Source organism: Columba livia, chromosome 2 (genome assembly GCF_036013475.1).
Source record: "Columba livia isolate bColLiv1 breed racing homer chromosome 2, bColLiv1.pat.W.v2, whole genome shotgun sequence".
Lineage (NCBI taxonomy): Eukaryota > Metazoa > Chordata > Aves > Columbiformes > Columbidae > Columba > Columba livia.
The window spans coordinates 52,733,370-52,760,317 of record NC_088603.1 but is presented as its reverse complement, the minus strand read 5'-3'; the positions used below and the strand labels follow the sequence as shown (position 1 = coordinate 52,760,317).

General features: G+C 39.1%; 1 protein-coding gene across 41 annotated transcripts in view; it reads right to left on the bottom strand.

The window, feature by feature from the left end:
* Positions 1-26,948, bottom strand: part of CLASP2 (cytoplasmic linker associated protein 2) — a 152,230-nt gene that overhangs the window by 98,885 nt on the left and 26,397 nt on the right. For 36 of the 41 annotated variants that reach the window (XM_065051921.1, XM_065051926.1, XM_065051923.1 and 33 more), the window contains exons 3-7: positions 25,255-25,358; positions 21,700-21,791; positions 21,302-21,377; positions 19,703-19,800; positions 11,642-11,712 (exon numbers count right to left, since the gene is read on the bottom strand). In XM_065051921.1, coding sequence (XP_064907993.1) covers positions 11,642-11,712; positions 19,703-19,800; positions 21,302-21,377; positions 21,700-21,791; positions 25,255-25,358 — 441 coding nt within the window. Of the gene's footprint in view, positions 1-6,834; positions 7,033-11,641; positions 11,713-19,702; positions 19,801-21,301; positions 21,378-21,699; positions 21,792-22,458; positions 22,721-25,254; positions 25,359-26,948 lie in introns of those variants that run through there. The other 5 variants (XM_065051957.1, XM_065051960.1, XM_065051958.1 and 2 more) reach the window with 3 other exon arrangements.

The window sequence follows — 26,948 nt, the reverse complement described above, 5'->3', positions numbered from 1 at the left end:
GCAAAGTTTCATCCCAGTCGCTAGTTCTGGAATATCTCCTTTAAACCCATGTAAGTTACTTTCTCATTTTTACCTATTAAAGTGAAAGACAGTTTCTGCAAATCTTGCTGTATTTTTTAACTTTGTAGCATCTGTAAAAATACTTCCACAGTCCAGTTAAATCTGGTAAAATAAACAAATAAATAAATCCTTTAGACAGTTTGCAATGCTTGCTACTGGACTTTCCTTTGTTATGTATTTCTCAAATGCTACTCAGTGCAACTTACAGAAAACTGGAGATACGGTCAATATAACTGTACTTTAGAAATCATCCATCTCACTTTATTTACATGCTTTCCTCAGGCACGTTCAATAGCCTTCTGAATCAACATCTAATAGTCTATAACCTATCAGTAAGCAAAGCACAATTTTAACAGTAAAGGGGTAAGAGAAAGATAGCAAGGGTTTCCAGAATTCATGACAAGGCAACACTTAAAACAGTATTGAAGATTAAACAGCAAGAAGAACAAACAAACAAACAAAAACCCCAACACCTACCAAACAAAGCCCATACCTAGTATGTTATTGCTTTATGCCACATTCTTTGGGCCACACTGCACTATGGCCAGTGCTGAAATGTTAACAAGTAATGTGTCTTTTGGGCAGGGCAGAGTAAAAAGGTGGAGAAAGGACACAGACATGCTTTGTAGAAGAAGTTAAAGACCAGTAATTTCTGACAATTAAAACACATTAGAGGTTTTTTACTTGATGCCTGGTAAATCTGTGAGCCACAAGAGAGATTCATAATTTATATCAAAAGTTATGGTTTATTTAACTATTGTATCCTGTCTGAATTAAGGAATTAGAGCAAATATGTCTGGTTTATAGCTGGGCAGTTTTAGTAGGCACCGTTTCTCCTTTTGTGAGAACACCATCCAATCCCAAAGTAGTAGATACTGCCTGCTTCCCTCAGTGTTTCTAAACAGTTTGCAAAAAAATCAACCCTGCAAAGAGATTTTGAGCAATCTATAGAGAAATGTGACATTTAAGTTCAATAGCAAACCTTGTATTGCTTAAGCTGACTGACTAAAGGACTTCTATCAGGTCAACATATATATCAATCTGTAATAATAAAAAGATATTTTGGCAAACATGAATCTAATTACGTTAATTGTTTAGGTGCCAAGGAACATCATGGAGCTCTCAACATCTGATGAAAGCAAAAAATATCTAATTTGAAGAAATTAAGGTTCTTCTGCAGGCTGTGAAGAGCTTTGCTCTACATCTTTTCTCCTCAGGCTCCAACTGCCCATAACTTTGAGGGCTTTTAAGTGTTTCTCAGTTGAAAAGAAGAATTTTCATATCAATTAAATACAAGCAAAGCTGTACCATAGAAATTTTCAACCCGTAACCATGAAAATCTTGTTGCCTATACACCATGTAGCAGTGAAACTCCTTTGAGGTTTAAATTGTAGTTACTTCTTGTAAGAATCTACAGGCATAGCTGGTTTTCAAAAGGCTCTTTCAAGTCAAGCACTGCTCTTTCCTCTTGTAGCTACCAAAGCGTATTTTGATAAAGGACCTGGGAAAGGAAAGAACACACAAAACACAAACCACAATTCTTTACAACTAAGGTACTGCTAGAAATACAACATCCAGAGTGGAATTCCTGATTTAAGTGAATAATAAAGCAAAACCTTCACATTTGAAGGCATTTCAGACACATTAAATGATCCAATTATAGCTTACTTGCTCATCAGTATTTACTACAGTAAGACTTTATTAAGAACAACACGCATCAGTATGGAAAAACTCCTCACATTTAATAGATAACAAAGAGGAAAATTAACCCTGCAAGGCAAACACTCAATTAGTCAGGTGAAAGAGTCTTGCAACATCTGTCAAAGAAAATCCTTACTAGACTTCACATTTCTTGTTAAGCATTAGAACTACCAACAGACTATTTCCAAACACACCTTAAAAAAAGAAACAAAAAAAAAACCCCACACACAAAACAAAACCAAACAAACCTAATATCAGCATTAGTTTAGAATAATCAAAGATGTTTCAAAAGAAATAAGGATTTCAACTGTAACACAAAATAACTTGTGTTTCTTATGTAACTTTTTCTGAAAAACAAACGGAAACAGACTTCAAAAGCAACCAACACTTTCGGATGGAAGATTAAACATCTCTGGAAATCTTTTTAGTGGACTGGTGCTTCACATTTAATGAAAACCACCACCATCATCTGCAAGTTCCCCAGAACTGAACACCAAAAATTCCTTGACACTCGAAAAATGTCATTTAGAAACAGGAAGACAAAACTTACTTGTAGTTGCTATTTCAGAATACAAAAACAAAAACAAAAGTGCAGTTATCACTCCAGAATCCGTGCTGGTTTCGAGAAAACAACTGTGTGTTTGTCATAGGTTTCCAGCTTCGTTTTCTAAGTAAGAAATGCTCCAAGTTGCATATTTCTTCCTTGAATTATTTTTTTAATTCACACCAGTGTTGAACCTCACTGTATTCATCCATTCTCTGAGTAGAAACACTGTCTTTTCATATAGCCCTTGGCTTGTTTACACATTCCATCCCTCTCCCACTCAGTTGTTTCACTGTCCCACTGCTCTTTTACTGCTATTAGCAACGGTATGTGCACTTTATAGACAAAACACTACTCAGAATCTCTGTTAATCACTGGGAGTACCATATGACCTTACCACGAAAAGAAGCTTTGCACCGGTTTGGTTCAGAACAGCAACAGAACTCCAGCCCACAGTATTTGCCCTTCATTTCTCAGGCACAGTGAGTAAAGCCTTTTCCCAACCCAATGTGCCCACCCACTGCTGACAAGGGGAGTGTGGAGCAACCACAAGGAAAGGATCCAGTGCAGGCACAGTCAGCACGTTAAAAAAAACAGGCCCAAAGAAGAAGAGAAAAAGGGAACAAACAGTGCACTTTTATTCCCCAAAAGAAACTTCTGCTACTATATTTTCTTCCCCTGCCCAGGAAACAGCTCTGGATGGTACAAAGCATCACAGTTACACCCTGTGCATTTTCTAGGCCTGTGCAGTAACTGCTCCATTACCATCATTCACCGGACTCTGTTGATTTATTAATAAAAAGCCTCCTCCCTCTTACTTCAGGAAAGTAAAATGGGAAATACACATCAGAAATGCATATGCATCAAAATTATTTTATATATATATATACTTTAAATCAAGCTAATGTGTCAAACATCACTATAGCCTCTGTACCTTTAATATGCCTTTTTTTTTCAGCCAAAAGTAAAATATTAAAGCTGTATGGCACCCACATTTCACAGAAACTACTAATCAGATTAAAGACTTAGGAAGACGGTCTTCCCTCAGAAGAACATCAGGGAATGGAAGATAATTGTTTCTGTGCTCAAGGATCATGCATACATTAATGAAGTATTCTAAAAGAAGACAAACCCCATAATTCGATATGCATATGTAGTAAGATACGAGGATAATTCCTATTCATAAACCAGTCACATATGCTTTATCATCTGAAATCTGACAAGTGCTTAAAGTCATGAAACATCATTACGTTGTATAGCATTTAAATAAAAATCCACTAATAAATAGTTGATTTATCTCATTCATTATATGATTTAAAATAGCATACTTAGTACATACTAGTGCAACGAATGCATGCACCAAATATGCCCTCTTACAAAGCTGATTATATGCTTTTAGATAGCTCTCAAATACCTTATGTCTGATACTGCAATATGTTTAGTATATCCTAAAAAAAACTATGTCTAATCTATGGCCCCTCACAGTTTTAGGCAGATAATTTTGTCTTTATTCTAACTACCTTGTTCAACTCAGAGCAAGACAGTCCCTTACCGATGAAACAACAAAGTACCCTGTTTCCCCAAAAATAAGACATACCCTGAAAATAAGCCCTAGCATGATTTTTCAGGATGCTCAAAATATAAGCCCTGTTCCAAAAATAAGTCCTAGCTAAAGTTCATTTAAAAAGTCAATTTAAATAGTGTCCAGGCAGCTATATGTGTAAAAAAAACAAAACAAAACACACCAAAAAAAACCAACAACACATCTTTGAAGGAAAAACTGTATAAAGCCCTGTCTTATTTTCAGGGAAACAGGGTAGCAGAGCACAAGGTGAGGAAGCACTTGATGGAAGCCACCGAATTACAAACCCCAAAGAGAACGCACAACGCAACGTGCCGCACTGCAATTCTGCCAGCGACCTCCTAAACACCCTAATCTGGTTATCAGCGGATAAGGCAGAAATGCATTATCCTCTCCAAGGAACAAAAAATCCAGAGCAAGGAAAGGTTCCCGACTGGTTTTCCTCAGCAGCCTCAGAACACAACCTATGGGTCAAACGCACACTTACACTCAGATGAGTATGTGAAATGCCTTTAAGACTGAGACAGCGTGTGCTTTCCCACTGGCACGCATTCAGTACACCAGAAGTAACAGCCCATTTGCTTGCTGGGCCACAAACACAGTACTGCCTTTTTATTTTTTCCTCCACATTCTTCCAACAAAAGATTGGAGAGCTTGAGCCAGTTAACATGGGAGCAAACAGAAAATCTGGCTCTTCCCTTTAATCTTTACTTGAGAAATCAGATTAAGATTCAGCAGTTAAGCACCACATTTTAGTTACATTTCTGCTTGTGCTCAAGAAAGCTGAAAAAAAAAATCCAAGAGGTTACAGTAAGTCAGTATCCCACACTCAAGATAAAATGTTGAAACTATCACCTCTCCGTATAGCATTTCCAGACATACCCTGCTCAATTTCATAATGTATCTAGGCTGATTAAGTGAGCAAACCAAATAAAATAAATAAAAAATGCTCTTCTCTGTAGTATCTGCACAACACCATCCAGAAAATCAGCATAGTCTCACAAATAATAAGTTAGACATAGGTACTGGCCACAAAAGAGTGACTTTGTCAAGGAAAGACATTTCTCAAAGGCTACAGAAACACTAACCTTAAAATAGATCGTTTCTTTTATGTTGCACATATTAGGAAGATGCGTAAGACATTTGCAAAACAAAAGACCATGGCAAAACCTACATTTAAATTCAGAGAAAAAGATCAAAAAGTTTTCTGAATAGTAACTAAGGTTTTGTTTTCCCTAGCAGTTTCATAACCCAACGTCAGAAGACTGAATTCCTTGTAAATGTGGTAAGCAGTAGTTTAAAGAGAGACCAACAGCTACATAATCATCCTACACACTCTTAATTGTATCTGGCATTATTGCTCAAAGCTCCTACACAGAGTGTCAGCTGACTGCCTGAACAGCACTTTGTTCTTAGTGCCTTTGTTAATGATGAATTAAATTATACAGAAGAGACCTCCACAACCACCCTTATTTTATAAACATCGACCATTACAGAACCACAAAAATCCTATGTCTCTGCCTAGGGAATACAGTTATTTCTTAACATACTATAACTTGCATCCTTAATCTGCAAATCACCACAATCCATGTTTACAACATGCAGAACTGTGTTGCTTCACAGGAGGGAAACAAAGACAAAGAAAAATATCCCCAGAAAAAAAATCTCAGCAAGAGCGAGCTTACTACGTATTTAGTTCTACAAAGACCATGACTTCCCTTTCATCTTGCAGATCACATGACAAACAAAAATACAAACATTACAGTTAAAAAAAAAAATCTGGGCAGTTCTCTAAAATCCAACCTTAATTTCACTGCTCCCGTCACACCGGTTACCTCTTTTAGCCTCTAACATACCAAAGAACTAAGAGAAAAATGTATGCTTCAGAACACCTTAAGAAAAGGTCTGTCTCAGGACTCTTATTACCAATGTTTCAGCAAATCAGACAAAATATTTACCTTAATCTAAGTATGTGATCTTTATAAGACCATCTTCCTTAATGCTATTTAAAACTATATATGTAATCACTTGTAAAAACACAGCCCTTCTACTACATTCCTAAACTTGCTGCAAGTCAAAAGAACACTTCTCACGTTTCTCTGGAAATAACACATATGTAGAAAGTCGTGAAGTTATTAAGCTCAAAGAACCTGCTGTCATACAGAACCAAGAGATGTAATAAAAATAAAACATTATATCCAGTTCTTAATCAAAACACGGCAATATAGTCTTTACTGACCTACTTTCCATTGGTTTGTGTAACAATACACTGTGCAGTGAAGGAAACATAGTAACATCCCATGTCTTTATTAAATATATATTCCTAGCACTAGAAGCAAGGCACTTCCATAGCTACACCGGATTACTCTTAAGTTTCTTCACGAAACAGAGCAAATTAACACATGCTTGTTTATAAAGCAGGATAGTAAAATTCAGTCTTATCTTACAAGGCTGGCTAACACAAGCAGGGCTGAGACAAGAGGAGCAAACAGAACGACAACATGAAAATGCATGCAGAGTGGAAACTGCCAGCGCTGTAAATAATTGAGACCACGGGCCCTCCCAGAAATCCACGCGTGGTTAAAATTTAAAAAAACGAGCAGAGCGGCTGCGCCCGCTGCCCCGGGGACCCTCCGAACTGCATCGGGATGAGATGTCAACCTGCCGTTCAGACTTAACCCAGCCAAACCTCGCTCTGGGAGGCGGACACGGAGCAGCAGAGTAGCGGAGCGCCCCCCCCCCCCATCACGGGAGGGCATCGCCCGGTCGCGGCGGGCCCCTCCGCCCACCCAGCGCCCTGACCGACCTGCGCGCCCCGCCGGCGGCACGGCACCGCTCCCCAGGCTCCTCCGCGGGGCTTGCAAACGACCCCCGCTCCCCACACCCTTCCTCCCGGCCCCTCAGCCGCCGGCGGGGGCAGCGCCAGTGCCCTGGGGCGCGCACTCACCGTCCCCCACAGCCATCATGCCGCGGCGGGTGCCGGCTCCCTGCCGCAACAGCCGCCGCCGCCTACGCTTCAAAATAGCAGTCCCGCCTCAAGAGGGAACACCCCCCCCGCCCCTTCCTGCGCGCCTCCCGCCAGCGCGCCTGGCCCGGCCCCGTCCCACCGGGGACTTTTACTTGCGCTCCTCCTTCCTCGCCCGCCCCCGCCGCGGCGGTCACGTGCCCCGCGGGCTCCGCGCCTGCCCGGGCCCTTCCGCCGCAGGCAGCGGGGCGGCGCGGGCCCGCCCGCGGGAGGAAGGCTCGCCCGTGGGGTGGCGTGTTCCCCCGCGGAACACGATGCGAGCTGCTTCCTGCGCAGCTGCTGCCATTGGGACGGGCGTTCCGCAAAAATAAATAATTAAAAAAAAAAAAAAATACATTTAAAAAAAATACAGGAAGCGTAAGACAGCTGGTGGAAGAAAGGTGCTATTTGACAGGGCTCCGTGGAAATCCCATCAAAACTTTACGAGAAGCAGCTCTTCAAAGCGAGCAGGCAAGAGAGCATTTTGCAGTGGTGCGGGAATTATAATGCAAACCCACCCACAGAGCCTGAAATCCTGACTCCGGTTTACTCCCAAATCAACGTTTCCAGTGGCATACTGAAAAAGCGCAATCCAATAAAATGGTTTTAAAACCCCAACGTTGTTCCAATTTACTTCATCTTGCCTAAGAAAGAGCTCAAAACACAGATGGACACATGGCCGTAACACACAGAGCTTGTAAACCTCGCATTTGCAGGAGCAGGGGCACACTTCTGCAGAATAGTTACTCAAAATACCATGCAAATTCCTTAAAAACCAGTGGAAGCATCAGCCTGCTGAGGCCCTTTGCCTCTAAATGGGCTGAAACTGACCGCTACGCTTCAGTGGTCAGTGAATTCTCCTATTTAAAATTATGAAGCAGCAAGAGCAACAGCTGAAATTTAAAATAACGTGGCTGCACTCTGACCATTCACACTGAGCAAGCAAAAGAAATACATGTAGCTCAAACCCCTGTAAATTAATCGTGGCATCTACCACCAGTTTCCGTATTTCCCAAACTACACGCGTTCATACTGTGCCACACTGGTGAGCTCTGGCAGACTGTGTCGTCATTGTCTCCATAGTAACTATATTTTCCAAAAGAAAACAGCAAAGGAAAATAAAAAACAACGTAATGTGGAAAAACAGATATACACATGTGCTATGGATTTTTATTTGCCAGCTCCCCTCCCCCCCCCCCTTTAAGAGAACGTTTGCCTCGACTGCATCTTTATCACCCATAACACAGCTCCCCCAATAGCCACGGTACTAACATCACTTTATCCTACCTGTCACATTTTATGTGTGTAAAGCTAAATCTGTGAGGCGTACCATTAAAATGGGAAAATTGCACGGGTTGAATAGAGATGTACCATTTATATTCAGCTCAAGTCACTCTGTCCGCTAGATGAGGCGAAGTAGAGAGCTCAATATTATTATTTTCCTTACTTTTAATTCCCTCTCTCAAAATTTACACTACTACTCGATATAGGAGTCTATTTAAATTCGGTTAGAGAAAACAGTATTTACAAATCTCAGGCAGCAGAAACAAGTGCTTTTGCAGCTTTGAGATTGGCTGCCAGTTCTGTTTCCATAGAAATGAACATTCATTTGCTGAAAAATTGGGAGGTACTTTAAAGAACCTTCTCCAGTTTACAGGGACACACATATTTCTGCTGTAGTGAAAGGGCAAAATTAGCAGCACATGTAAGATTTTGCTTAATAGGCAAACATCCTGACATGATTCTCTTAATATGCAACATCATTATGAATGTAAACAAACCCCAAGGTTTTCATAGCAGCTAATTCATTCACATAATTGACATTAAAGAAATGATGTCTGGCTTTACTACCTGCTGCTGAGGGCAAGGGAAGATGGGGGAAGGAGGGAAAATAATTAAAAAAAATATAATCGAAGGTCAGTCGGAAAGGCAAGTTATCAGTATGATATTATTTAAGCCCGTAAGTTGCCCTCATCAAGCAAAAGCAACGACTTTTGCCCAGTGCCCTTGTGCCTCCTCATCTGTTGGCTTTGGAAACTGCTTGGTACATCCTGCCCCAGTTACTCCATCCATACTTGTGTCAATGTGCTTGTCACCTCTTCCAGCCTCCAAGAGGACCTTGTCAGCCTCCAACGGTAACTCGTTGCCCTCCTCCTCTTTGCAGTTTCGTCAGGCATCAGATTCAATAAAGGAAGATGGTAACGCTCAGACTAAAGGGGCCGTTCATGCCAGCTCTGCTCTAACACAGCCACAGGGATAAGAAGACATTAAATCTACCAGTGTGTGTGAGACTGCAGGTAAGGTATCTTTTCCTCTCCTCCCTGTATTTGTGCCAACATACCTAGCCATACCAACACAATGTTTTTAAAACCTGACATGTTTAATCATGTTAGCACAAAACTTTTTAAATATATATTTCTTTTGACTACTAAAATACTATGGAAAACATTCCTGTGGCTGCGACTTTTGAGGAGTTTATTTTTTATTTTCCCCTCCTCAGCACATGCTGAATAAAGAGACTGAACAACTGACATTAGTATCATTTGATAAACGAATCCTCAGTCACATCTCTGAGTTCTCAGAAATTAGGTCAACACAACAAAGATTTACTGCCACAGCAGTGTCACTTGGGACCACGAAGAAGCTGATATCTTCCATAGTTGTATAAGCAAGCCCTTCCCTGTCTGTCACACACTGAAGAGAAACCTCATCAGTGCAGTTAACTTATCTGGCAAAGTAGCTCAACCTGGCCAAAAAACCCTCCTTTTGCTGGTAAAAAAGTCCACTAGAGAGCTGCACCAGTCTGAATATATTAAAGTCTGTTGAACAGTTTTTTGTTTCCTCCCCCCTCCTTTGGAAACATTCCCCCCTACTTTCCTAAACCCAACTCCAAAATATCCAAAGCACTACAAAAATCCTCAACGCTGTAACAGATGTATTTAGACATAAAAATTTGGCCTTTATCCGAATATGTTTGGTAAAGCTCCTAAAAGGAAAGCTGGTAACAAGGCTACAGGAATTCAACAGTAAATTTCAATCTACACGTGCAAGTAGTAAACACAAATTATCCTTCAAGGAATAATGAAGGACAAAGCCAAGACAAAGCACTAACAATGGAAGAGTATCTTTTCAATAAACTTAAAAATTGTCTAGATGGATGCAGCAGATAAACTTGGTTCAAGCAAAAATACTGAAACCGAGGTACTAGAGGGATTCTGTCTCTATGGTACCAAACGGAATCATAGTAACTTTTGCCACCTACAAGACAGAATAAATAGTTTATACTGCTGCAGATCAGCATTAATATCTGTATTTTACAGACGAGATAAAAATGGTTTGAAGAGAAACGTAATCAACTCTCTTACAATAGAGACAAAAAGCTGAGAAGTGCTATGTAAACCAGTCCAGCAATGTCGCATTCACATTTTCAGATATATTTAACTTATTTCAATGCATTTACATTCCCTCATGTAACTTTCTCTGTTCTCCTGAGAACTACCGACACAAATAAAATACATGTAAAATGCATCTTTGAACCTCTCAAACCTGTGCAGCAGTATTAACTTTAAATACAAAAGATAATGGTTTACCCTTCCAAAATGAGTAAATTTACAATTCAACAGAACATTTATGTAAAACATCTTTCCCCCAAATTAGTATGCTTTTTAATATTAATCTTTACAAATCTATTTTTGTATTTTTTAAGTGTTCAAGAATAGCAATGTTTTATTTCAAAGCAGAATGCAGCACAGAAACTGCTACCGCCTCGAAGGTTGTAAAAACACATTCCTTTGAACCTACAGTCTCTTCTGTTTTCACACTAACAAGAAAAGCGTGAGAATATTTAAAATGAAAAGGTATATTTGAGTACATTAACAAATCATATGCATTCCTCAAAATATTTCTGCTCTTGCACAGTTACACTTTTTAGATCTAGAAGAGCCTCCTCTTCAGTCAGCATAGTTGCTTTGAAAGGAAAATGAACATCAAAAAACCCTCCACCATAAAACAAAATCTACGGATTCCTTGCAGACTGATAATGATGCTTTCAAAACCAACTATATTAAAGCCAGTGCCACACCACCTCCCTTGTTGTGCTCTTACGCAACAGTTTTTTCTTAAATTATAGTTTCAAGTAAGAAAGAATTATGGGTTTGCTCTTTCACACTATAAAATACTGTATCAAGAATGCAGTAGGAAGCAACAAGGATTCTCTGCACAACGGGTTTTATTTTCATAAAATACACCAACAATAATGAGCTCAAACTCAGTAAAGACAGTCTTAACTTCAACATTTGTCTTGGAATGCTGCAGTCACTTACTTCTACAATTTAAAACTCCATGGATTATAAACCTTATAAATCACTTTAACTGAGAAGAAATCAAACACAGCCATCACTAAATTACCATTTTCTGTTAGAAACATACTGTAAGATAGGATATGGTTCATCTGATCCTTTTTCCCCCTCACATAAATACTTTGCAGCATTCTTGTATTCTCTACTGAGCACATATGTAAGTTGTTAAAGATTCGCTGCTTGCTTCCATGCAGTTTCAACACCTTTTTCAATTGTATTCTGACTGCAGTCCAGCTAATACTTTCAGTAATGCAGCACATTTGTTTCACTGTCTCATTTTCTTAGTATTTACACGTTTTCATTCATCCATCTCACATTGATAATGCTAGTATTTAAATTTTATCTTCTATCAGTCTAAAGCTGAAAATAAATACATCATCTTTCATACTCACCACTGATGTTGCTTGAAATCATATTTCCAGAGTTTCTTACTTCATCAAATTTTGCAAAGATTGTTTGCAACCTGTAAAGAACAACAATAAAATATTTTTACATCTCTGAAATCAGTTTATGATCACACATAAAGCAGTAAGGCAGAATATACAAGGGATTAAGAGTATCAAGAAACAATTCCTAAAGGATTTAAGTCCCTTAAGTTAGTTGAACGTCTTTACACAAATGCAGGGAAAACCTAAGTCATCTTAGCAAAAAACAAAACTGAGCATCATTATTAGCATGATTAAAATAACTAAAATTCTGAAGTTCAAGTTCAGTAATATTATATATTGGATTCAGAGGGCTGATATTACTCTATTTTTACACAACAGTAAAAGGTAACAATTTGAACTATGGAATGTTCATGTGGTGAAAAAAAAATGGCTTACTATTTAATTTGTTCTGAGACAATTATTAGTTTTCCTCAAAATTTCCTCAGTTTTATTATGAAAATACTTTTATAGTACCACTTCCACAGGAAAAAACAAAACAACATACTTTTCTCTAAGTTTAAGGTAAACTAAAAACTTTAGTTCTGTTCAACTCTCACACCACTGATTTAAATTCTCACAACAGAAAACACACTGCAAGTGCTTAGCTACAGGTAAATAGCAAAAAAAAAAACCCAAAACAAAACCCAACCAATCACACAAAAAAAAACAGACCTGAAAAAAGTCTAAATTTGCAATCTAGTCCCACAAAGTACAAAATGCAATTCAGGGAAAGAAGCTGGCAAAACGCTTAAACAGTCATTTCTCATCACTTCTGCACAAAACACAATAAAGACAGTGGAAGTATCTCACAGAAAAAATGTGACTCACAGGCCAGCAATGGGTTTCTATTGACATAATACACACAACAGAGAATATTTTCTTACATTTCTCTAAAGACTTTTCTTCATTTTAGACAAATCATGGTAATATCTAACATGTATGTGAAATTTTAGCTACAAGACTAGCAGGACTGGATCCTGACCTTAAATGCAGAGAGTTATGAACTACAAATCTCGTGATAGTCTGCAACTCTCCAAAAAGGTACAGTTCAGCTACATTACCTATATGACTCAATGAAAATTTGCTAAAAGAGCGGCTTTTACAACTCGCAATCCAAACTATTCTAAGACAAACCAAAAAAAATGACTAAGAACAGCGCTTGGGTATGGAAATTCTCACAACACATAAAGGAGCAAAGTCAAGGACACACAAAGATTTAACTTCATTATTTCCTTATGCACAGCTCACTTTCAGTCAATGATCCATGTCGAGGGCTGTGCACAGTCTGCCTTCTCTGACACACTGCATTCCCCTTTCACTCACCAGTACCTTTTTCTAATTTACCTCATTTATCTAATAAAGAAGAATGTGATGAAATCGTGAAACACAGGCAGACAACAGCATAAAAAGCCTGAGCCTCTCCCCACACTTTCCAATCCTTTAGGACTCTCACAGTGCAGCACTTTTACCTTCCAAATACTTCAAAGCAATCTGCTACAGAGCAAATTTGTCCTGTACTTAACAGGCCACAACAAGAACGACCTGGATTTAGCTAAGAACTCCACAAAAAGGCTTAGCCTCCTGCGAGCATCTACAAAAACGAAACCAAAACCCGCCTTAATCATGTAAGTCAATAACCCATACAACAAACCAGTAGTTATTCTACCATCTACGCTTATCTTGAAACTGTATGTAGCTCACTGGTACTTCGCATAAACTTCCCCTAACATACACGTGATTCTTCTCTCTGGACCTTGTTCTCCTCTCCCTTTTGTGCCACCATTGCATTTACAGCCATTGCAGCCACAGCAAAGCGTCTGAAATGGCAGCAGCAATTCACAAACATCAGACTACACTGTCTCTTAATGAGAAGGTCAATTAGTAAACCAAAGGCAATGTATGCTGAAATTGTATTTTTGCACTTCAACCTGAAAAAGTAAAGCTACAGTTATTATATGAAATGCTTTTCGGGTACAAGCATTTGCTAATGACACACGAAATCCCATTAAAATGCCGTGTGCTTTCAAACGTACGAAGTGAAAAGTTCACACAAGAATCAATACACACAGCAATCCATGACACCATCATGCTTTCATAAAAGTTAATGCATTTGCTTTGTACATACCATAGGAAGTATTTTTACTGTTTGCCAGTGACTGTGAGTTCCCCTTGACACTGCTGGATTCCATACCAAACACTACATTAAGAGTCTGTCTGGTTCATGAGGAGGATTTAACACCACAGCTGAAAGGCTGAAACTGTTACCCTGAGAGAAACTGAAGACTACAGAAAGTAACAGATTTCCTTTAAAATTTCACTTTGATTTTTATATCCTGTCAGGCTGATGTTATGCATTTGGCACACATATTTTAGAGAATACAAAAGAAAAAGAAAATATTTCCTGCTCTTTTGAACTTAGCTTTCAAAAATGTTTTCTTGAGTGTTTTAAAGAGAAGAGAAAAATTAAATTATTCCTTATAAATACATTATAATAATACACACATTGCCTCTCGCTCTGGACAAAATATCTGATAAAGTACTTACTATGAACATTAAAAAAGTGTGTTTGTCAGCACTGGATGCTATGTAATCAGTGGTGCAGGTTGGAGAACACCACAGTACTGCCATTCCTAAAGCTTTCAAAGCATGTCTCCATGACCAGAGGAACACTCTGTAGTATTTTGTCGTAATTACCAAAAAAAAAAAAACCAAACCAGTAAAACACAGTTGACAAAATGGTCAAGCTCTACTGTAGATACAACCCTCTCTTTAGTACAGCTTACAGGAACTGTAACTACCACTTTGCAACGATTCTCACAACAAGTTTCTTCCTCCCTCTCCTTCCACGTAGCTCTTCATAGAATCATTTTAGTTGGAAAAGACCCTCAGGATCATTGAGTCCAACCATAATCTATCTCTGGCTCTAAACCATGTCCCTAAAAACCTCATCTAAATGCCTTTTAAACACCTCCAGGGATGGCGACTCCACCACTTCCTTGGGCAGCCTGTTCCAATGCTTCACAACCCCTTCCGTGAAGAAAAGTTTCCTAATACCCAATCTGAACCTTCCCTGGTGCAACTTGAGGCCATTTCCTCTTGTCCTATCACTTGCTATGCGGGAGAAGAGACCACCACTCTCCATGCTACAACCTCCTTTCAGGTAGTTGTAGACAGCGATAAGGTCTCCCCTCAGCCTCCTTTTCTCAAGGCTAAAGCCCCAGTTCTCTCAGCCACTCATGCTACCATGTCCTCATATTTCTTCATACAGCCACAGGCAGCAAGGCAGTTTGGGCTAAGGTCTCTATAATTATTGCAACCACAGTCCATTTAGGAATGTTTACAGGAGTTCGGCTCCCAGCAAAAGAGAGCCTGGCCAAGAGGAATCCAAGAAAGTTTACAAGGCTAGGTGAAGAATGGTTTCACTGTCATGAGCAATGAGGAACATTCTTTAAGAAGAGCAGCATTATTGCTGCTTTATCTCATATCTGCAAGCACAAGTCTGGGTCTGACATGCATAATCTATCAGTGAAGTCATCAGTCAACAGAAATACTGTGTCAGCAGCGAAGAGAAATATTATCTTCTTTCTCCAAAAAGGCACAGACAGGTGTTCCATAACTTCACATATTGAAGGACAAATCCCCATTGACAATAAACACATGTTCAGGAGAGCAGGTCACTTCTGCATGGTCTTGATGATTGTTGCTGTGTCAGTGAATAAATGAATGTATGAGGTTTTAGCACTTCAAATGGGGGCTCCTGGCAACCTACTAAACCCTCTCCTATGGCAGATGACAGGTCTCTATCAAAGAATTAACATATTATGGTGATTACATTCAATGAGAGGAATACATACTCTTCTAAGACACAGCATGAGCTGACATGCACGCACACGGAAAACACAGATGCTAGCAAAGAACATGTGTTAGACTTCTAGACTGAAAAGCCATTATTTATTACCATTCTTGATGGAGTCCAACTGTTTGCATGACAGGTAGGGGGGGATACCTAAAAGTATGGACCTTGTGATGAAGAGACAAACAAGCACCACTTCCCTGCCAATAGCAGGAGGATAAAAAAGAAGAAAGGGTGGTAGAACAGACTAGTGTCTGCGCTTCATGTCCAAAGTGAGCCTAAAGCAGGAAATGGCCCATGTGAAACCTCACACTTATTTCCCCTTACTTCCGTCCTCCAAATAAGAAAAAAAATAAGGATCTTGCACAGACGTGTCGACATCTGGACACACAGATGGACCTCATCTACAACATGAACTAGACAGACAAGTAGAATCTGCATACCACATAAAATACAGTTTTCAGAAATGCATGCTGCAAAATGCTTTAGCATTTCAGGATATGAATTTGTGGCCCTGTCCATGAGAACTAAACAAATAACTGGTTCTATACATTTATATTTCTAAAGTAACAGTGGGAAAAGTTGTCTGATGACTTCTTGAAAGATCTTAAAAAGCTTTTAACACTCAGACTAAGCAACTGCTATCCAGAGCCACATCTATTACTTCCATTCAGGGAAGATTAGCCAAACAGATTCCATATTGCAACAATTCCATTTGGCCCATATAGAACAAAACCCGTTCACTATTCTTGGCTCACAGACCTAGAAATATAACATCCACTTTCAGTATTCAAAAATGTATTAGCACTAATATTTACAGGCCCAATACCAAGAACTGTCAAACCTCTTTGGCAGCAACTTTAACAAAAGGGAAAACAAAATCCAAATTTCCAACCACTGACATTAAACCATTTTTTTAAAAAAAATTTATTTGCTTCAGGCAAAAAGCACAATATTATTCTGACATTTGTAAGCTGAAAAATAACTAGAAAGAGGAACTCACTGATTTTATTTATAAACAAACTCACAAATTAATCTCTGTAAAGAATAAAAATGCACTGAAGAAAAAATACACTAGTAGCAAATAGAGTTGAACTACAAAAGTAAGATCCCATCTTCTTTTATTGACTACATACATTCCAATAGGTCCAATAACCTTCTCTAGAAAATCCAGTATTTTCCACAAAGGCAAAGCTACCAGGTACAGATTCCAAAACCTTTTAAGCCCACTATTATTAATTTACTAACTACATTTGACTTTATACAGACACAGCATGGATCTACCATTTGCATATTTAAGGAAGTTGAGCAATTTCTCAAAACAATGCTTGATTAACTTCCCTGCCTTCCTTTCAGCAGACATGAGCTACTCTTTTCAGTGCTTTAGGGCAGAGCGCATTGAAGCAGCAACACACAGATCTCTAATGTGTAATTTGTTATGTAAACTCAACAAGCCTACGTTCTATTAAATCACGGGTGCACCAAATACTGAAATAATGGGGTTTTCTGCTAATATTTATGTTTACACCTTATTTTTAATGCACTCGCATGCAGTGAAGAAGCTGCAATGCAGTTCTCTAAGGCTGAACTCGACAACTGAAAGCAGCTGTGTCTGAACTACAGATTATCTGTAATACTTAAAACCCTTAAAACCTATCCAGACACACAAATATGAACACAGATTCTCCTCAAAGCACTGATGATACTCTACATCAAAGGTTTTTTTTTTTTCCCACATATCATAGCTCCTGCATAACCACATGAAAATTTTAATGCATGTAAGTGAAGGGAAAACTCGTGACAGGCACTGGGGGAAGAAACATCTTAAATTAGGCCCACCCCTGAAGGAACAACAGGCTGAGCTACCACAGAGCTAATCTGTCTTTCCTGAGCTTTGTCAACTGCCTTATTACTTGTGTGAAGGAGTTGAGAAGAGACTAGAGGAACTCTGCTTTCTGTCAGCAATGGACGCGATGGAGACGAGTAGCCTCATGCTCAAGTAACTCGTAACTCCCCCCGTCATCCCAACCTGAAAACCACTGCAGAGGACACAGCACCGAGACTCAATTCAGGTATTATGTTACACTAGGTTGGACTGTCAGGTGCAAAACTCTGGGGATTCAGTGGCAACGACCCATTTAGCATGCACCAAGTAGAACTTTCCTTCTTTATGTAAATGCAAATGGTACAACTGCGCTTGCTTTCAGATCAGGAGAAATTTTATATTCAACTGATTAAGACATCGGCAATAACATTTTGGCACCTACTGCAACTAAATTAGAAGCTGTTGATTGCCCTGAGGATACAAAGCTCCTATGGTGTTTAATCCTATTTGGATCCCAAGATTTACTCAGTTTGTGTCACACGGAAATCTGAACAGGACGAGTGCTGAACCTGCAGTTATGGTCAGACACAACATTCACAGTACAAACAAAGGCTATTTTTATCTGTATGCTTTTGCTCTTATTTTCGCTTCTAAAGGATGCCCAATACCCTACCTTAATGTAAGAAGGATGTTCCACAGTATGTTCCAATTATCTGCTATGAAACTCAATTTTTGGGATTGTAGTAATAAATAATATGGCTTCAACTTCTATAGTAACCATACAATCTCTTCATTGTCCAAAACTGCAACAGCCATTAAAGAGAACAGAATGTGTAAAACTTTCCCTTCCTGCAGGCAGGGAAAGCTTTTATCCGAACAGGCTGAACTGTGTCTGGAATGTGCAACAATAAATTCAACACCATTCTCTTTAATATTTTGATACCCTACAAATCATCATTAAAAACGAGGGATAATAGTTTTTTTAGAAGGGTCTGATGAGGCACAGTATCCATTCTGATATTCTCTCTGACACTACGTAGTAAATACATTGGGCTTTATCAAAATCAAGAAGTGAGATGAAGACATGAAGTAAAGTGGCATATTAACTGATAAGAGGTTAACACAGTTTTTTAAAGTGTAAATTGTTTTAATAAGGAATTTGAAATATTTTATTGTATAAACAGTCTTTCTCACCGAGTACAATTTCAAGCTCTGTCTAGCTGACTTAATTAAACAAATCCCTACCAAGGTAGCAACAAATCAATAGCTACCTTTATTTCATATAAACTAATCTACACATAACACAGACCAGCCTTTAAAGATCAGAATTGCTTTTCAGAAAGAGAAAGGACCGATGAAGCACTCATTTTCAAAACTTCATTGCACCTTTTGCAAGAAACATCCAGTGTCTTGTGATGGCACGTGCAACACTCAAACAAATGAACGCTCCTTTGGGATATTCCTTTCTCATTGAACCCCAGAATTACAACTTCAGAACTATGAAGTAGTTATTTTGAAAAGCACCTTCTCTCACCTTACAGTAGCCCATACACAAATATTTAGGGTAGAAAGGATTGGTCTGATGTAATTAGCAAGCAGCAAAGGAGGACAAATCTTTTATAACTAACTTCAAGAAGCAGTAGCCTGTTGATTTGCCGAACTTTCATTGCACACACAGGTACACACAAACTTGTTCTCACACACAGAATCATAGAATCATTTCAGTTGGAAGAGACCCTCAGAATCATCGAGTCCAACCATAACCTAACTCTAGTACTAAACCATGTCCCTAAGAACCTCATCTGAATGCCTTTTAAACACCTCCAGGGATGGTGACTCCACCACTTCCCCGGGCAGCCTCTTCCAATGCCTGACAACCCTTTCCATGAAGAATTTTTTCATAATAACCAATCTAAACCGCCCCCGGTGCACAATACATGAAAAACATCAAATATTTCAGTCGAGACTCATCTACACTGAAGTTAAACATCAACTCTAGAATAAGTAAGAATATGTATATATTCAAGCGTTTTCTAATTATTGCCCAGCTGCACTCCGTATATACTTGCTTAATTTTAAAACATTTTACTGCTACTATCTAGCTCTCAGCTTCTTTTAAAGTCAGTAGATTTCAACTGGTGAATATAAGGCTGCTTTTAATCATACACCTGTATGACTCTTCCAAGCAGAAAAGATAGCAGCAAAAGAAAGGACACTAGTAGCATCACAATGGAAGGAAAACTAACTAGAAGATAAAATAAAAATTGTAATCATTTTAAAACAAAGGTTTTATTGACACAGTAACACAGAATGGCTCAGGATTACAAAATCAAAACAGCTAACTCACCTTCCAGGAGGAATTCCTCTCTTCGTAAGATCTATTCGTACTTTCTCTCCCACATGCCTATAAACCTCTACAATGGCTAGTATGGCAGCATCTCTCACCTGTGAAGTCAGAGTTTAAATTGTTAATTTCAGGGTTTCAGAAACCAAAACAACATTTGCGGACAACCCACTAATTTCCAGTTTCTATCAACCTGCAAGCCAACTAATTTCACAAAACAGTTGTAACAGTGAGGATGGAAGGAAAAAGAAATACAACTGTTGTTTCAAGATAGTATTTTTTCCAAGTTAGAGCATCTACAGATGGCAAATGAAAAATCCTAGAAATAACAGCTCTAGAGGGAATTCCTGGGATTGACATAAGACTAATATTTGTGGAAAAAAGTGCTTTATTTAGGACTTTATCACAGTAGGCAATAGTTCCAAAAGCTAGTCTCTGCACTCAGTCTTGACACTTCATCTTGCTTTCATCTGTTTCTACATGCAGCAAGGCCCTCCTGGAAAACTAGGACCTGGTTGAGTTCAAGAGTGGGCCAAAGTGATCAACGCCTTCTTTACCTCCTTCAGCAGGAATTGTGTGGCATCACAAGGCAGGGAATAAGACAAGACCGGGGAAGGGGAAAGAGCAGTTAAAACAAGAAGGTGGAGTGCCTCTTTAAAAAAATTAAACCATAGTAATCACAACAAAAACTGCCAAAAAAGCATGTTAGCAAATGCCATTATTCTCTAGAAAGAATTACTGGAATGACTTTGGTATTGTTCTTTGTAGCAGTTTGAACTAAACCCACAATTGCTCTATCAAGATATGAACTACATCTTTACTAATGATCAACAAACAAGACAAATTCTTAACAGATTTTCTCTAGAATAGAACAATGGTATGCTATACAGAGACAGCAAGGACTTTGCTGCACACAGAAACTAAGCATAAAGGCCTATCCTGTATATCTACCCATCTCCTGCCAATGCCAACTCCATTGTTTCTGTATTCTTAGTCTTTTCTCTCAGGCACAAGTTCAAATAAATCAAGAGAGATCTTACCCATTTCTATTTGAAGGTTTTCTGAAGTTCAGATGTCACCAATATGAACTCATCACAATTTTCACTGCAGATATTTTTGCTTAATTAACTGATTTTAACTACAGTCCTTGCATGTGCCCAAATGCCATTTGGGTTCCACTTAGGAAATTCTTACCTGTCCTGCACATAATAATGTTTTCTTTAGCAAATTTGGCAGACTAGTACAGGACTTATGTACGGTGTCCTTCTGGAGGCAACTCCTCCTGTCAATATATATATTTTTTTTCTTTCAACATGCTCTATAAGAAACAACTATTTTCAGTAATGAGTAGTTTCAATCTCTGAAGATAAAACTAAAGGGGTCAGCATATTGCAACACTGCTGCCTTTGCAGCTCTGCTTTCATTTAATTCATCTGAATGATTCTGAAGAAAATGGGTTTTTTGTTTCTCATGGTAGAAAATAATGATCTGTTGTACACAAGCAAGCCCATCATTTTTTCTTAAATGCCTACATTTATTTTGCTTTCATTCCTCTGTCAAAGTACAGTTGTTGAAGCACCAGTAAGTAATGAAAATTCTTACCTGACTATTCGAGTCACCAAACACTGTACACAGATGTGGTACCAACTTGCTGAGGATTAATGGCTGTGCACCGTAACTGGAAAAAGAAAAACCACAAACCTCAATTTATTTTTCTTTTCACAGAGAAACTGAAAATACTTTAGGCACAAGTGAACTTTTAACTTAGCACTGATAAAACACAAACTTACATCAATCAAGCTCCATCTCTCTCTTACTAGTCCTTTGTCTACTTTTAAATAAGACAAAATTACTATACCTTTAGTCTTTCAGAAAGTTGTTTGATTTTTCCCATTTATTAATTCATTAGAATCAGATTTCCTAAAGTATTAGTTTCAGAGAAAAATGACATTCAGAAGAAGGACAGAACCCTTATGTCTCCATAGGAACAAAAAGCTTACATGTTTAAGGTAGCAATAAGACACAAGCACACTCCTTCTCGGGATCGGTAATTCTTGTGTTTAAAACCAACAGCAAGGCGTTCCCAAATGTACTATATAAAAACAGAAATAATTGTCTTTGGTTACTAGGAGCACAATACAATGTAATTCTACCCATATTTTATAATTGCATTCGTAACAGCTGAAAAGCAAACAAACAAAAAACAGAAGGCAGGTCTATTAGAAAAGTAAAGGTACTTCTAAAATTAAGTTATAAAATGCACAGTATGGAACACAGATTATTCTTACGCCAAAAACTATTTCTAAAAAACACCCTTTAGAAATCTGAATATTTTTCTTGTTTGAGAAACAGCTCTTAAAAACATAGAGAACTGTTACAGTTAACACACAGAAAACAAACATTAACATCACAAACTACTGTCTCAAGCAGAAGTTGCTATATTCTTTTTGCTTCGTATTCAGTTTCCCTGCCAAAATTTCCCCTCATCCATTTTGGCTCATCCTCACCCATACCCCCTGCTGTCCACTTCTCCTCTACTTATGCTTTAAATTTATTCCTTCATTTTTCAATTCTTTCTTGCCCGTTCACTCTAGTTCCTTCGCTTCCATTTCTGTTCTGCTTTCCTTTCTCCTTTTGTGCTGGCGCCGCTTCCTGCGCCACAATTCTCTGCCTCGCTAAACCCTCATTTACCCTCCTGCGCACTCGCTTTTCCCCCCGCACACCTTTTAATCTTCCCCTCCTCAGTTCATCGTTTTTACCTTTCCATCTCCTTGTCGATTCTCTAGCTGTATGCGATGGTGCAAAACAAAAAAAAAACAAACCCCAATGCAACGTCAAAGTGAAGCTCAGGAGCCTCGGGGCTCCTGGGTGGAATTTGGGAGCAGATGCGGGGGCTCAGACTGCGGCTCCCGCAGCTGCAGCGCTGCCATTAGGGCCGCAGCTCGCCGGCATCCACGGGCAGCGTTGCCTGGTGATGGCTGCACGCTGCCAACAGCAGCTCCTGCAGCCCGGCCACCACCCTCCCTCCCTCCTTCCCTCCCGCCCCCCTTCAGTGGTGCCATTGCAGCGTATAACCATTCCATACGCATCCGCTAAAATGTACGAGAGACTAATCATTGCGATCGCATTTGTCAAAAAAAAGCAAAACCAAACCAAAACCCTCGCAAACAGCTATTGAGCAACAAAAGCAGTGCAAGAGCAGGGAACACCACATACTGTTTATTAACAGGGTAACACACTTGGTAGCAGACATAAAATTTTCCCATTAGAACCCTGCTCGATCATTTTGTCCCATCTGTGGCTTCCTGTTTGCTTGTTTGTTTTATACTTCATTACATTTAGAGAAAACAAACCTTAGACAAGCAGGATATGGCTTGCCAAAACTGCACAGCTTAACAACAAATCACAGGATTTAATGAAAGAAAACATCCTTCTGATTAACCCACTGTCCCAGAAAAACATGGGGAAAAGGAGATCTCCTTTTGTACAAAAATACAGCTAGAGAGAGGTAACCACAGAGTTACAAAACAGTCTGAATAGAAATTTAGTCTTTCACTAAATTAATCCTACTTTAAGAACTGAATTCTTCTAAACAGAAATTTAAATGGCTGCTTAGGAATTTCAGCTCTCACAACTTGCTAGCAACACTTGGTGTCAACCTCCCTTTGTCCCATTTATGCATTTATACCAGCTACATTATTTATTTTGATGCTTTTCTGCCCATAACCAGCTACATCTAGTTCTCATTAAAAAACTCAAAACAAACAAAAAAACCCAAACACATCTAAAACAGGGGAAGAGAACTGACAACAGGACAAATTACATATTATTCAACAATGCACTAGAACAGACAAGATGAGTTGATTGGAAGGAGACTTACAGGACTTATCCCAAAAAATTTTTCACCCAGCTCTACAAAAGGAATGTTTCTCTGCAGCAAAGGGGCCTAAAACTCTGTTTCAGTTTTGGAGGCCCAAGAAAGGTTTCTCTGTTTTGGTCTCTGCTGAGAGGACGATTGTTGCTTTTCATCCGAAATGTTAATTGTATATAAACTATCCTGAGAGCAGACAACTGGAGCCAGGTTTCTCCCACTTTAGAGAAGTTACCAGAAGAACTGTAACTCCTCTTACTTACACACACTGTTCCCTGGACCCCATGAACCGGGGATGGAAGCTCCTTCCATCACCTCAGTGTAGAGCCTAACAACCCTCCAGAAACTGGAAGATGGATCAGTAATCTAGAACTCTTTCATGATGAAGGCCTAGCACGAGGCAACTTATCACCACATTCTATATCAGCAGTGGTTCAAATGAAGGCGTCTCCAAGATGTTCTGCTGTGCACTTATTCACATGCTATTACTGTAGAGGCAGGTGTACTTTCAGGTCTCCATGCCAGGTACTTGGGAGCATCTTGGGCACAGGAGCATGTCACTCATGAACTACTTGCACTTAGGCATGAAAAAAATGCTGCAATGTTTCTTTGTTGATGAACAGGAACAGAACTACATCCCATGAAAAGGTAAAGACATGTCTTTGTGGATGATGCTACTAGAGTTTGATGCCTAAACCCCAGTCAGATTTGTGACCATGTGAGAAAATGCCTCATGCTGGAAGGGGGATAAATACGCTTCTACAGTTGCCTACCATGCTACCTGTTTTTCCTATCGGGCAAACAAAGCAATTGAGAACAGTTTTCTCACTGCAGGTCAAGTCTGCAAAATCTTATTCCCTGCACACAAACATTCAAACCTGTATCTATGAAAAAAAACAAAGCCATGAATTAGCATGCAAAAGAAACATTTTCGTTCACAAAAAATAACATGTTCCCTATTAACTTCTGCACTTAAAACTCAGAAACATATTTTCTTCAGAAATTAAAAACACAAATAACAGCTCCTACTGACAATCAGGGTCTCTAGAGTTCCAAATTACGTCATTGCTCAAGCAACATAATCCTGTTAAACAACCCTACATTTTTCAGCCTCACACAGTAGAAATACAAGATTTAGCACTTGGAAGCCACATAGTGCTAAGAACTGTATAAAGGTTTGCTTAACTCCAACCTATGCTAACAAGGCACAGGGAAACTTATCCCCATCTCAGTTTGTCAAAGGTTCACACAGCATGTTTGCCACATATCTAGAAAGCCAGACTTTTAAAGTTAGAAAGCACCATCTCAACTGTGGGGCTACTCCTACGTGTTCAAGTACAAACCTGATTTTAAAATAAATTCAAAGCTAAATAAACTTGTTTATTCTCATTATGCAAACTCAAACCCAGGAGGCTGTTTCAAACATGCTTTAATTAACAAAGTCCTGCCACATGACATGAAAACACATACTCAGAATTTAGCTATGACATGCAAGAACTGCAGAATTGCACTGTGCCAGTTTTCTTTAGCTAAACAATGCATCAGTGTCAGTCCACTAAGAATATCTTTAGCATTTACACCATTAACAGTCACCACAACATTGTGACATATTCAAAGTCAAGCTCATGCATAAGTCATAAGCTCACTGGAGGCCAACATCTGAATGTACATTAGGCAATCATACCATGGGTGGTGCTGCTTCGTCCATCAATTTCAGTATAAGATTCTGTGCTTGCTCTCGAACTTGGTCTTTGGCATCTCCCATACGATCTATCAAAGGCAGGAGAACTACAGGAGAGGGAAAAAAAAGGGGAAGAAGAAAAAATATTAAACACCCAATGAAGGTTTTCTAATACTTAAGGATATTTCCTGAAACAAATTTAAGATACATCTTGTTCAAAAATAGAAGATGATTTTGAGTTGGTCAAAACATTTTAAAGTCTCAAATATATTTCTGAGTATTTTACAAGACTATCAACAAATGCATGGTACTGAAGTTGAAGAAAATATCATATTCCAACAAGCTAAAAAGAAAGCTTCACATCTTAAAAACCGTATGAATTACTTCAATTTAATCTCCAAAAAAAAGTATGCCAGTAGCTTCTGAACGTCTGCCTTTTCTGAAAAATAATTCTAGGCCTGGAGAGTGGGAAAGAATTGAAATAGGAGAGAAGGACTACTTTTAAAATCAGTGAGATTTAATTACAAAAAATTTAAGTTTTAAATCCTCCTATTCATACAATGGATCTTCTGGAAACTCAGCCTTACTTCAGTAAAAGTATTGGTGTTAATAAAAGCTACTATTTTAAAACAAGTATCCTCAAACAGTATTTAACTGGCACGACAGCTGATGATTTCACATCCTAAAAATCAGAACCCATTCAAAACTAAGGGACTTGCCAACTCTCTTCACTTGCTTACCCAGAGAAAAGTTTATAGTTACATCGGATAAACAAACTAATGTTAGGGTATTTAGGAAAGTTGAATGAATGCTTAGGTCAGCGTTGTGCAAGACATCCTGCCATACTGGTTTCCAGTCCTCCACCTGGGGTCTAGCATAGGCTGTGTGAGGAGGAGAGAGGAGCTGAGCCTTCCCTCAGGAAGTGCAACTGACATGGAATTGGCGCAGATATCTCCTGTGTGATGGTGCTTTTCAAGTCAGTATAAACACATGAAACATGAAATCACAGGATGGTTGGGGTCAGAAGGGACCCCGGACATCATTTAGTCCAGCCCACCTGCTAAAGCAGGTTCACTCGGAGCAGATCACACAGAAATGTGTCCAGGTGGGTCTTGAATGTCTCCAAAGAAGGAGACTCCACAGACTCCCCGGGCAGCCTGTTCCGTTGCTCTGGCACCCCCAAAGTAATGAAGTTTCTCCTCATGATTAGATAGAACCTCCTGTACTTAAGTCTATGCCTGTTGCCCCTCATCCTATTGTTGGGCACCACTGAAAAGAGTCTGGTCCCATCTTCTTGACACCCACCCTTGAGATATTTATAAAGATACAAATGCCACCTAGAAAAAGCAGTGTAACATGCTGATGGTGACATTTACCTGTCAGCAGCTCAACCTTCTGCAGTAGCTTTTGTTTCTGATCTGATGCACAGGTTTCTAAGAGCTGCAAGTATCAGTCATGTAACCTAGGTGGAACTTCTTCAACGGAGACCATGATACCCACCCAGCCCATCCTTCTGCTCCTGCACTCCGCTTAAGCTGGGACTAAGTTTGCAATTACCATGCCATTTATTCCAAACTTCCCAAGCTAGCACAATGTTTACCATGAGTGTTGGAGACTTGCTCATATTCCAATTAAGAAAATATAAAAGTAACAGCTAAAATCATGTTTTGCTGCATTTGGTCTTAAATCTCTGAACA